This window comes from Dromiciops gliroides, chromosome 5 (genome assembly GCF_019393635.1).
Source record: "Dromiciops gliroides isolate mDroGli1 chromosome 5, mDroGli1.pri, whole genome shotgun sequence".
Lineage (NCBI taxonomy): Eukaryota > Metazoa > Chordata > Mammalia > Microbiotheria > Microbiotheriidae > Dromiciops > Dromiciops gliroides.
Genome location: NC_057865.1, coordinates 93,053,008 through 93,065,781, shown reverse-complemented (window position 1 = coordinate 93,065,781; position 12,774 = coordinate 93,053,008). Strand labels below are relative to the sequence as shown.

General features: G+C 43.4%; 1 protein-coding gene across 1 annotated transcript; it reads left to right on the top strand.

Moving 5' to 3' along the window:
* Positions 1 to 2,336: 2,336 nt before the first annotated feature.
* Positions 2,337 to 12,427, top strand: AOC1 (amine oxidase copper containing 1). Its single transcript, XM_043968725.1, has 4 exons — positions 2,337 to 3,921; positions 6,959 to 7,244; positions 11,336 to 11,468; positions 12,158 to 12,427. Exons 1-4 carry the CDS (start codon positions 2,337 to 2,339, stop codon positions 12,425 to 12,427), a joined length of 2,274 nt encoding a protein of 757 aa, XP_043824660.1.
* The last annotated feature ends 347 nt before the right edge of the window (positions 12,428 to 12,774 follow it).

Below are 12,774 nucleotides of genomic sequence, written 5' to 3'. Positions count from 1 at the left end.
AACCCAAGTGGAGCAAGGATTAGGTTCTCTCAAAGGCCATTCATTATATATACATATATAGAGATAGACCGACAGACAGACAGAAACAGAGACAGACAGAGAGAGAGAAAGAGACACACAGAGAGAAAGACAGATAGAGACAGAGAGAACGTTTTAAGGCTAAGTGTTTATAAGTGTGAGACTTCTATATGAGGACCAATAATAATACCTTGAGGGAGAGGAGGAATAGAGGACCAGACCCGTGATTTCAATAGTGTTGGGAACACCCAGTGAAGAAAATCCCTCAACCAATGTGGCAGATTTCCCAGTATTAGAGACTTGGCTGGGGCACAGAATGATAAAGTGACCTGCCCAAGGTAACAGCAATAGGTGTCATCCACAGGACTTAAACTTAAATCTTCCTAACTGAATCTAGCTCTCTACCTATTCTGCCACAGCTGCCTTAACCTCTCAATTTTCTAAGCAACTCCTTAAGGCCATATGTTACAGAGTAGGTGCCAACCTGCATTAGTAGAAGGAGTTTCTCCAGTCAGGAGCTCCCTATTCACAGGTCCAGTTCCTATCCCCTATCAGAGGCAGCTGATGAAGCAGAGAATAAAGCACCAAGCCTAGAGTCAGGAAGACCTGAGTTCAAATGCATCCTCTGGCATTAGTAGCTGTGTGACCCTGGGCAAGTTACTCAACATCTGTCTGCCTTAGTTTCCTCAACTGTAAAATGAGGACAATAATAGTACCCACCTCCCAGAGTTGTTGTAAGGATCAAATAAGATAATATTTATAAAATGTGGGGGCAGCTAGGTGGCACAGTGGATAAAGCACTGGCCCTGGATTCAGGAGGACCTGAGTTCAAATCTGGCCTCAGACACTTGACACTTACTAGCTGTGTGACCCTGGGCAAGTCACTTAACCCCCATAGCCCTACAAAAAAAAATTTATAAAATGCTTAGTACATTGGCTGGCACATAGTAGATGCTATATAAATGTTTGATTCCCTCCGATCCCTCCCTATTCCTGTCCCTAATAACTGGAATTTATATAGGCCTATTTGGTTCAGAAAGTACTTTATATACATTCTCCCATTCAATCCTCACAACAATCCCATGAGGCCTATCATGCAAGGGACCTCAGATACCAGCTCACCTCCCTAGTACCTGAACAAGGAACCTCTCTACATCCCTGACAATTGGCATCCAGCTTTTAGTAAAAAGACCATGCCCAGTAAGAAAGCTTCTGGTTCCCTAATAGCACTGACCACTATCTGACTACCTCCTGAGGCCTCCCAACTCTCTTTTGGAAGACTCCAAATGTTAGGAAGTTTGGGGCAGGGGTGTTCCCTTTATATAGAATCTAAATCTGTTCTCTGCAACTACCACTTATTGTCACTAAAGGTGTTATTATCCCCATTTTTTGAAATGAAGAAACTGAGGCTGAGAGAAGTTAAATAAGTATCAGTTAGAGTTTGAGGCCAGATTTCTATTGGCTCTTCTTTTTTTGAGAGATGAGGAGGAGGAGAATTATTGATGGAGGATGCCAAACTTTGAGAAACTTTGGCCATGCCCAATGGGCAATAAGGAATCAACTTCAGCCAAGTTTTCTACAAGTGAATGGACTGATTGAGTGGTATTTAGGGGACATTTTTCTTGTAATAGTATAGTAGTGTGGGAAGGCTAGAAGCAGTAATATCAGCTAGGAGGCTTGTTCAGTAATCTGGATGAGGAGAGATGAGGCCTTACACCGATAGAGAAGCTGTGGAAATGGGAAATAGAGGCTAGACCAAGGAAACCTTGCAGAGAAACAATTATCAGCATCTGGTGATAGACACACTGAATGGCAGGGAAAGGGAAGAGAGGAGAATTGAAGCTAATTAAAGTTGTGGTCAGAGAGAGATGCCATGACAGTGCAAAAAAATAGTGAGGGGACAAATCCTAATTCCACTTCTACTAAGAGATACTCATGTAGCCTTAGACAAGTCACTTCCCCCATCTAGATCTCAGTTTCTTCATTTTTTGTGGGGCAATGAGGGTTGTGACTTGTCAAGTGTCTGAGGTTGGATTTGAACTCAGGTCATCCTGAATCCAGGGCCAGTGCTTTATCCACTGCACCACCTAGTTGCCACCTAGCTGCCCCTTCTTCATTTGTAAAGTAAGGGGGTTGGACAGCTCCCCAAGGCCCCTTCTAGCCTTAACAGTCTCATGATTCAATAGAAGGCTAGCATTAAAGGAGCTATATTCAGCTTTGCAGGGCATGGCTGGGCAGAAAGTGTGATACTCTGATGATGGGCTTGATAGGAATTTATTCTTTGCCATAACATACTCATGTTATCATGTTTCAGAACAATGGCACAAAGGCCCCCGGGCTTTGCCTGGTTGCTTGGAGGGCTGCTGCTTTGTCTGACAATGGCAGTAGCAGAGCACTCTTCCTGGAATTTGAAGAGCAAAGCAACTATATTTGCAGACTTGAGTCCAGAGGAGTTACGGGCTGTGAGGAGTTTCCTGTGGGCAAAAAAAGACCTGAAGTTAGCACCCTCCAAGGCGGGCATTATGGCCAAGAATTCCATATTCCTCATCGAAATGCTACTGCCCAAGAAGAACCAGGTACTGAAGTTTTTGGATGAAGGGGGACGTCGTCCTGTGCGAGAAGCTCGAGCTGTCATCTTCTTTGGAGCCCAGGCACATCCCAACATCACTGAGTTTGCTGTGGGACCCCTGCCTTGGCCCACTTATATGCGAGTGCTGCCCCCTAGGCCTGGACATAATCCTTCCTGGGGATCAAGACCCATTTCATTGGTCGAATATGATCTCCTGTACCAGACCTTGAAGGATGCCATTGTACCCTTACACCGTTTCCTCCAGGATACCAAAGGCTTCTGGCTCCCTAATTGCACTGACCACTGTCTGGCTTTCACTGATGTGGCCCCCAGAGGCTTGGCCTCGGGCCAGCGCCGCTCTTGGTTTATTATGCAGCGCTTTGTAGAAGGCTACTTCTTACATCCCATAGGGTTGGAGCTCCTTGTGGATCATGGGAGTTCAGATCCCCAAGAATGGCGGGTTGAACAAGTCTGGTACAATGGGAAATTCTATGAAAGCATCAAGGACTTGGCAGAGAAGTATGAAGAAGGGAAGGTCAGTGTGGTGATCCTTGAAGATATCCCTTCTAAGGGGGAAATGGGCGGGGGTACAGAGGAACAGCCCCTCTTTTCCTCCTACCAACCTCGAGGTAACTTCCCTACACCCACTGCTATATCTGGTCCCCACCTGGTTGAGCCCCAGGGCCCACGCTACCAGGTGGAGGGCAACGCTGTGCTATATGGGGGATGGAGCTTTGCCTTCCGAATTCGCACCTCCACCGGGCTGCAGATTCTGAACCTGCGCTTTGGGGGTGAGCCTATTGCCTACGAGGTGAGTGTGCAGGAGGCAGTGGCCCTATATGGGGGTCACACACCAGCAGGCATGCAGACTAAATATATAGATGTGGGCTGGGGACTAGGCAGTGTCTCTCATGAACTGGCACCTGGCATAGACTGCCCCAAGACAGCCACCTTCCTGGATGCTCACCACTTCTATGATTCTGATGCCCCCACCCGCTACCCCAATGCCCTCTGCATATTTGAGATGCCCACAGGGGTGCCCCTGCGACGCCATTTTGACTCCAACTTCAATGGTGGCTTCAATTTCTATGCGGGGCTCGAGGGCCACATGCTGGTTCTTCGAACAACCTCAACTGTCTACAACTATGACTATATATGGGATTTCATCTTCCACCACAATGGGGTGATGGAGGTCAAGATGCATGCTACAGGCTATGTTCATGCCACCTTCTTCACACCTGAAGGGCTGCGCCATGGAACCCGCCTCCACACTCACCTGCTGGGCAATGTACACACTCATCTAATACACTACCGTGTTGACCTGGATGTAGCAGGTGAGACCTTGGGGTCCAAACAAAACTAATGCCAATGGGCAGTTAGACATTACTCTTATTGCCAGTCTAGTCCCTTGGACTTTTGACAGTTTTCTGGTCAGAGAGAAAGAAAAATGGAGGATGCTCCTGAAATCTTTCCCTAATGTCCTTGAATGGGGCATTCAACCTGTTTGGCTGACGTTGGTCAACCAGATGGCAAAGTCAGAACTTTTGTGCAGTTTGAAGTTACATATATAGCTAATCTGTCCTGAATGGCAGATAGAATGAGAAAGAATAATACCCTATATAATCCTCCAGGATTCTCTTTGATGATAGACATCTAAGCCTGAAAAATAAGATGGAATTTCATATACTGTATGATACAGAGTATATTGTTGCAGCCATCATTATTGTTATTATGTCTCACTCTTGACAACCTACTTTCTAGTTTACAAAGTACTCTCCTCACCATAATTCTGTAAGAGGGGTAGTTTGGAAGTTTTTAAAGGGGACTTTTTTATCTAAACAAGTGATCTTTTGGGGTTCCCTAGTGTGGCACCTCCTCCATTGATGAAGATCAACAAAGTCTCTTTAGTTTATGGTGTACAGAGTTGCCTAGGGCAAGGAAAGGTTAAGTGACTTTCTCAAGGTGACACAGGTGATGTGTCAAGTCAAGACAAGTCAATAAGGACTTCTTAAGTAATTACTAAGCATTGGGTACCCTGTTGAATTGAATTGCATTAGAGCAGGAGTTCTTCACATTTTGAGTGTGTGTGTGTGTGTGTGTGAGAGAGAGAGAGAGAGAGAGAGAAAGGGGAGGGGGAGAGAGAGAGAGAGAACATTGTGATAGTCTGGTAAATCCTAGGGATTCTTCAGAATAATGTATCCTTATTTTAGAGATGATGAGACTGAGGTTCAATGACTCTAAAGCATAACCTAGCTCATAAGCATCAGATCTGAGATTCAAAGCTAGGTCTCCTGACTCAAAGTTCAGTGATCTTGTTGAATTACATATTATAGAAATAGAACCATTTCCAGATGGAGACTTCACATAGAGGTAGCTTCATTCTCTTCTTTGGTCACCAAGTAAGTAACTAACCTTGTGGAAAAATGGAGTCATAACATGACTCCCTTGTCCCAGAGCACCTCAGACAAGTGTAGCAATGAAAGCACAGCTTTTGTAACCATCTCAATACCTTGTGGTGGACCGTTTGGGTGAGTTGACCAAAATAACAGCAGAATCACTCTACTGCAGAATCTTTGAAGAGTTGCCCTGCCCTTCCCTGCCCAGCCCAGCCTAGCCCAGCCTAGCCCAGATTGCTACATTTTAATATTAATGCTTGTGTTAACAGTTGTCCCCTGAAATAGAGCCAGGTAAGCTAAAGTGATGTGGTACATGTAGAGTTGTAGTGGTCTATCCTAAAAGATTCAGAAAAACATTGAGATTAGAGCCAAGGCTGGTCTGAAACAAAATAGAAATGCAAAGGAGGAAAAGCAGGGGCACAAGTTCATGGATACCAAGTTAGAAGTACCACCCGGTCCCTATTCTATGAAAATCAGACTGATTACCTAATCTTGGTGAATACAGAATATAATGGGGGGCAGCTAGGTGGTGCAGTGGATAAAGCATCAACCCTGGATTCAGGAGGACCTGAGTTCAAAATCCAGCCTCAGACACTTGATACTAGCTGTGTGACCCTGGGCAAGTCATTTAACCCTCATTGCCCTGCCCCCCCCCAAAAAATAGAATAGAATGATGGTGAGGAGGAGGAAGAAGATAACTACCATTTATATAGCACTTATAATGTGTTTACTGCTTTACAAAGATTATCTCATTTGATCCTCACAACAACCCTGGAAAGTATTTTGTTCCATTTTACAGAAGAAGAAACTGGAGGAAACTGAGAGTAAGTGTATTATCCAAGTACATAGTGAGTAAGTGTCTGAAGCAGCATGTAACTTGGATAAGGGCAATTGTAATACATAAATTGTTAGTTTAAAGAGTGTGAGTTGGGGGACAGCTTGGTGGTGAAGTGGATAGAATACAGGCCCTAGATTCAGGAGGACCTGAGTTCAAATCCGGCCTCAGACATTTGACACTTACTAGCTGTGTGACCTTGGGCAAGTCACTTAACCTTCATTGCCCTGCCAAAAAAACAAACAAACAAACAAAAATCTGGGCTTCCCTAATGCCTCTAGGATAATCATCAACACAAATTTAGAACTAAAAGTGGGCATAATGGGTCATCTAGCCCAACTCCTTTAGGGGGGCAGCTAGGTGGTGCAGTGGATAAAGCACTGACCTTTGATTCAGGAGGACCTGAGTTCAAATCTGGCCTTAGACACTTGACACTTACTAGCTGTGTGACCCTGGGCAAGTCACTTAACCCCCATTGCCCTACCAAAAAAAAAAAGCATATAATAATAAAGAGTGTGAGTTTAAAGAGTGTGAGAATTTAAAGAGTGTTCTATTCCTCCCATATTCCAATCTCACAGCCCCCAGGAGAGGCCTCTGGACATAGTAAATGCTCAGGCTGTCCTGCTGGCAAGCTGGTTATATGTATTGTGAATGAGATCATAGATTAAGATGGAAAGGATCTCAAAGGCAGGAGTGCTAGTAAATGTTTAACCACCAATCTTCTCAGGGGGAAAAAATTGCAGAGGCCACACTTTTCATTTTAATGAGCACTATTAACATTTCTTCCATCACTTTCTTAAAAGTAGATAATCAGCAAGATAATAAACCAAGCCCTGATTCATGGTTTTTGCTGATATCTGAGACTTAAGTCCTCCTGGAAAATTTAACCATGGACTTCTCTAAACCAGCTCCAGCAGGCCACTCCTTTTAAAACATCAAGTCTATCCGCTCTCATTCTGTAGACGAGAAAACTGTGGCATAGAGTCATTGAGGGACTTTCTTCGGGATCACATAACAAGTCTGAAGAAGGATTTGGCCCCTGATCTTTCTGTCTCTTAGGTAGGCTTTGTAGTGTGTTACACTTTAGTGAGACCAATTGGCTCCTCATGTTCCTCCTCATTTTCCTTTCACGCCACCCAGGCACTGAGAATAGCTTTGAGACAATGGGAATAAAGCTGGAGAACATCACCAACCCCTGGAGCCCAGGACACCACGTGGTGCAGCCAGTTCTAGAAAGGACACCACACCACCGGGAGCGCCAAGCATCCTTCCGCTTCGGCCGGGAGCTACCCAAGTTCCTGCTGTTCACCAGCCCCAAGAAGAACCCCTGGGGTCATAGCCGCAGCTACCGGATACAGCTCCATTCCATGGCTGACCAAGTGCTCCCTCCTGGCTGGCAAGAAGAACAAGCAGTCACTTGGGCCAGGTGAGGGAAGCATCCCAGAGCATGCTGGTAATGGAAGAGAGCTTTCTCTAACCTGGGAGTTCTTATCCTGGGGTCTGTGGACAGATTCCAGGGAACTCATGAATGGGGGGAAAATACATCCTTCTTTCAATATCATTTCCTTTATAATTCTATGAATTTTATTTTAGATATTTAAAAATATTATTCTAAGATGGATTTCATAGGTTTCACAGGACTACCAAAGGGGTTCATGACACATAAAAATATTAAGAACTCCTGATTTAACTCAATTCACCTCCACACATATTGATAAAGCATCTACTGTGTGCAAGTCATTGTGCTGGCTCTGAGGAAGTTACAAAGATAAGATACAATCCCTGCTCTCAAGGAACATGTAGTCTACTAGGGAAGAAGAGGCATGCACAAATGCTATTAATACAAAATGCAATATAAGTGGGTGGGGCGGAGATGAAAAGTTATATGACAAGCCTGAGGAAGGAGAGATCACTCCTCACAGAGGAAGATGTGAGAAAGTTTCATAAAGAAGATTGAACCTTGAAGAATAAGCAATATTTCGATAGTCCAAGACAATAGGAAGCACATTCAAAGAGTAAGTAACATTGTAAGCAAATTCATGGAGGCAGCAAAGTGTGGAAAGAGTGCGGGAAACGAAATTATCCAATTTGGCAAAACCAAAAGGTACTGTTATCCCTTCCACATCATGAGGATTAGGGGTGTGGCACCCCCATGATCTGGAAAATCTGCATAAAAATTTTTGGCCCTCCTTTTGTACCAGAGAAAAGGTCAGATTTTTTTTTTCTTTTTCTTTTATGGTGTGTTTACCTTATTGTAAAATTTGGGTTAAGTATTTGGTCATAGGTTCTGTGCTGTCCACTGACCTTCATATGTTGTCTGTGGCTTCTGCAAAACTCCCCCAAAAATACCATTTACTTTCTTATGCTGATCCTTAATATATAAAAACCTTGATGGGGAAGTCACCATGTAGGAGGGATAATTGTATATCAATCACTCAGCAAGCATTTGTTAAGTTCTTTCTCTCTGTCAAGATCTGCTGAGGGATAGAAAGACAAAAATCCCCTGCTTTCAATGATATGCTATTTGGAGGAGGGAGAAAGCCAATATGTATATATATATAGGGATAGGGACTGGATCTGTGAATTCATTGGTGTAAGGGATTACCTAGTGAGGAAACACCCTCCACTAATACTAATCAGCATCTTTTCTTCAGTTTATCTCCATGGAGTCCCTAGAACATTGAGAGGTTAAATGGGGGGAAGCTAGGTGGCGCAGTGGATAGAGCACCAGCCCTGGATTCCCGAGTACCTGAGTTCAAATCCGGCCTCAGACATTTGACACTTACTAGCTGTGTGACCTTGGGCAAGTCACTTAACCCCCATTGCCCCGCAAAAAAAAAAAAAAAGAGAGAGAGAGAGAGAAAGAGAGGTTAAATGACCTGCCTAGGGTCACACAGCCCGTATGTGTCAGAGATGGGACTTATATTTAGGTCTTCTTGATTTCAAGACCAGCTCTCGGGGCAGCTAGGTGGCACAGTGGATAGAGCACCAGCCCTGGATTCAGGAGGACCTGAGTTCAAATCCAGCCTCAGACACTTAACAATTACTAGCTGTGTGACCCTAGGCAAGTCACTTAACCCCAATTGCCTCACCAAAAAAATAATTAATTAATTTTTTTATTGAGTCATTTAACTATTTGTCTCAGTTTCCTCAATTGTAAAATGGAGGTTATAATCATACCTACCTCCAAGGTTGTTGTGAGGATAAAATGACATAATATTTATAAAGCACATAGCACAATTTCTGGTGTGTAAAAAGTGCTACATAAATGCTAGCTATTATTGCTTTTTAATTTCTATTATTAGATAGCCATTGAGAGGATTAGGAAAGTCTTTATGGAGAAGGTGGCATGTGAGCTGAACTCTGAAGGAAGCTATGGATTCTAAGAGGCAAAAGTGAGGAAAGACCCCATTTCAAGCACAGGGAAATAATCTGTGCAAAGTCCCAGAGGTGGCAGATGGGGTACTGGTTATGACCAACAGTAGGAAGGATAGTTTAACTCTACTGTAGAATTGTCAAGGGGAGCAATTTGTTATAAGTCTTGAAAGGTAAGTTGGCACCAGGTTTTGTTTTCTTTTGTTTTGGACAGGGCAATCAGGGTTAAGTGGCTTGCCCAGGGTCACACAACTAGTAAGTGTCAAGTGTCTGAGGCCAAATTTGAACTCAGGTCCTCCTGAATCCAGGGCTGGTGCTTTATCCACTGAGCTACATACATGTCCCCAGAACCAGGTTTTAATGGGTTTTCAGATGCTGGAGCAGTTGCTATTTGTTCCTGGAGATAATAAGAAGCTATAGGGGAGGGATATGGTCAAACATGAACCTTGATTATGGAAGGCCTTGAATACTACTAGAAAAGGTTCTTGGACACTATTCTGTAGGCAAGTGAAGGTCTTGGAATAGATAAGTTACATGATCAGAGTTTCTCAATAGAAAGATGATTCTTCCTCACAGAACCACCATTTTTTTTTTTAAAAAAAATAGGTGTTTTTTCCCAATTATATGTAAAGACAACTTTTAGCATTCATTTTTACAAGATTTTGAGTTCCAAATTTTTCTCCCTCCCCTTTTCCTAAAATGGTAATCAATTTGATATAGGTTATATATGTAAAACATATTTACATATTGTTCACAATTGTGAAAGAAGAAACAAGCCAAAAGGGAAAAAGCCACCAAAAATTAATAAAGTGAAAATAGTATGTTTCTATCTGCATTCAGAGTCCATTAGTTCTTTCTCTGGATGTGGAGAGCATTTTCCATCATGAGTTCTTTGTCATTGACAGAACCACCATTTTGAGGAAGTATCCAGGCCAAATATGTTCACTAGTTCACTTCTCTCCTCCATCTTTGCTCCTGACTCTCCAAACTTCTTTCTCTGCCAAGTCCCCCAACAGGAACTTTCTCCTCTCTCCCACCTCACCTTTTTCAGCCTCCTTTTGTAGTTGTCTTCCCCATTAAAATATAAACTTATTGAGGGCAGGGATGGTGTTTTTGATTGTATTTGTATTCCCAGCATTTAGCATGCCAATTCACACATGGTAAGCACTTAATAATTGCTTTCTGATTTGACTCTGACAGTTATAGAAAGAATAAATTGGAGTAAAGAGAGATAGAAGTCAGAGAAAACAACCATACAGCAATTGGAATATCTTTGATTTTGTTGTTTTGGTTTCTTTGGGAAGTTTTTTGCTTTTTAATTTAGAAATATAGTCTGTTTGAATCTACACACTTTGTTTAGCTTTGGTTTTTTTTTAAAGCCAAGACCAAAAAGAAATTAAAAACACAACAAAATCTGGGACCCTTCCACTTTTCAAAGAGTTCTAAAAATTCCATATACTAAATGGAAGAAATATAACAAGATAGGAATTACACCATTAAGATAAAATCTAGAGGCAGCTAGGTGGCGTAGTGGGTGGAGAACCGGCCCTGGATTCAGGAGGACCCGAGTTCAAATCTGGCCTCAGACACTAGATACTTACTAGCTTATGACCCTGGGCAAGTCACTTAACCCTCACTGTCCCACGGGAAAAAAAATTACATATATATAATTTAGGCCTGATCTAGAAATGGGAAGGAAAGAACAGAGATAAGATTATTACAGGGATAGGCTAGCTAGGACTTGACAACTGATTAGAAATGGGAAGGGAAAGAAAATGGGAGATCAAAAATAACTTTCTGGTTTTGAGTCTAGGTAACTTAGAGAGTGGTTGTGCCATCAATAAAGGAGGAAGAACAGGTTAAGACTGAGAAGAGACTGTGATTAACCCATTTTGGGGATATGTTGAGCTAACAGAAAGACATCCAGGTGGGCATCTATCAGGGAGTTGGTGGGAGAGAGCTGGAGCTGGACTTTAGATAGTCATCTACATGGAGATGAGAAAAAGGATATAGGATTGGATATCAGTCCATAGCCTCAGAGTGGACATGGAGCTCCCTCACTAACAGCAACCTTCCTGACTGGGAAGGGCTTAGAGGCTATCCCAGCATCCTAAACTTCCTGGCTTCCTTCCTGGCTTACAGGTACCCTTTGGCAGTGACCAAATACCGGGGGTCTGAGCTGGTCAGCAGCAGCATCTACAACCAGAATGATCCCTGGGACCCACCTGTGGTTTTTGAAGAATTTTTACGAAACAATGACAAAATTGTGAATGAGGTACAAATCCCATTCCATCCTTGCCTGACCCTTACCCCATCTTTTAGAAGCTCTGCCTTGAGACCTAACTCCTTGACCTTGATATGCTATTCCAATATCCTCCACTTGAACCAGTTCCCTCTTTTCAGGGAAGCTTTCTGGGTAGTTCAACCAACCAGTATGTCTGGCTCCCTGCAGAGTACTCTGCCTTTGGATTGAGAAGAGCTTAATTCAAATCTGTCCTCAGATGTTTACTAATTATTTGAATTTGAAGTGACTTGGAAAAGTCACTTAGCCTCCATTGACCTCAACTTCTTCATCTGTTCAAAAATCCAGTTGGAATCCAAGGTACCTTCTGTTCCAGATCTATGGTTCTATATCTCTCTGAAGAACTTTGGAAATTCCAATTTGGTTATCAGGCCAAAGAACTGCAACAGAATTGGGAAGGGAAATTTTATTGAGGGTGTCTCTTGGCCTTTATATTTGGATAAGGTCCAGAGGTCATTAAAGTGCTGACCCTTGGTGTAAGGTTGAGCATAGGTATTGCTATAGGAAGTGCCTGGGTGTTAGTGTGATACTTCCTGAAACAATCCATGCTCAGCAATGTTGTATTGCCCAAATCCCAGTATCCTGCTCTCTCCTCAACTTTCCTGCTCTCTCTTCATTGCCAACCTTAAATATCTAACATTCCCATCCCTTTCTCCCCATAGGACCTAGTAGCCTGGGTAACGGTGGGTTTCCTCCACATCCCACACTCTGAGGACATCCCTAACACAGCTACACCTGGCAACTCTGTGGGCTTCCTGCTCCGCCCTTTCAACTTCTTCTCAGAGGACCCATCTCTGGCTTCCCGAGAGACTGTCATTATTCGGCCTCAAGCCAAAAGACCCAACAACATTCAGCGTTGGACCCCAGATAATGTGGAAGGCTGTTGGAAAGCCTCCCCATTCAACTACAATGGCACCTACAGGCCTGTGTAATGGGCTCTCTCAACTCCTATATAGAATCTTAAGCCTTTTATTACATCTGTCAATAAACATAGTCAGAGCCCACCTTCAGATACTGCTTTAAGAAAAGGGAGGGGAGGGGGGCAGCTAGGTGGCACAGTGAATAAAACGCTGGTCCTGGATTCCGGAGTACCTGAGTTCAAATCCGACCTCAGACACTTGACACTTACTAGCTGTGTGACCCTGGGCAAGTCACTTAACCCTCATTGCCCTGCAAAAAAAAACAAGAAAAGAAAAGGGAGGGGAGCTGCATGCACACACATGCTTGCAGAAGAAATGCATACCGAGAGAGAGACAGAGAGAGGCAGAGAGAGGCAGAG

Coding starts and splice junctions, on each gene's coding strand:
- AOC1 (XM_043968725.1), top strand. CDS start 2,337: ATGGCACAAAGGCCCCCGGGCTTTGCCTGGTTGCTTGGAGGGCTGCTG. Junction 3,922..6,958: donor TGTTGACCTGGATGTAGCAG/GTGAGACCTTGG, acceptor CACGCCACCCAG/GCACTGAGAATAGCTTTGAG. Junction 11,469..12,157: donor ATGACAAAATTGTGAATGAG/GTACAAATCCCA, acceptor TTCTCCCCATAG/GACCTAGTAGCCTGGGTAAC.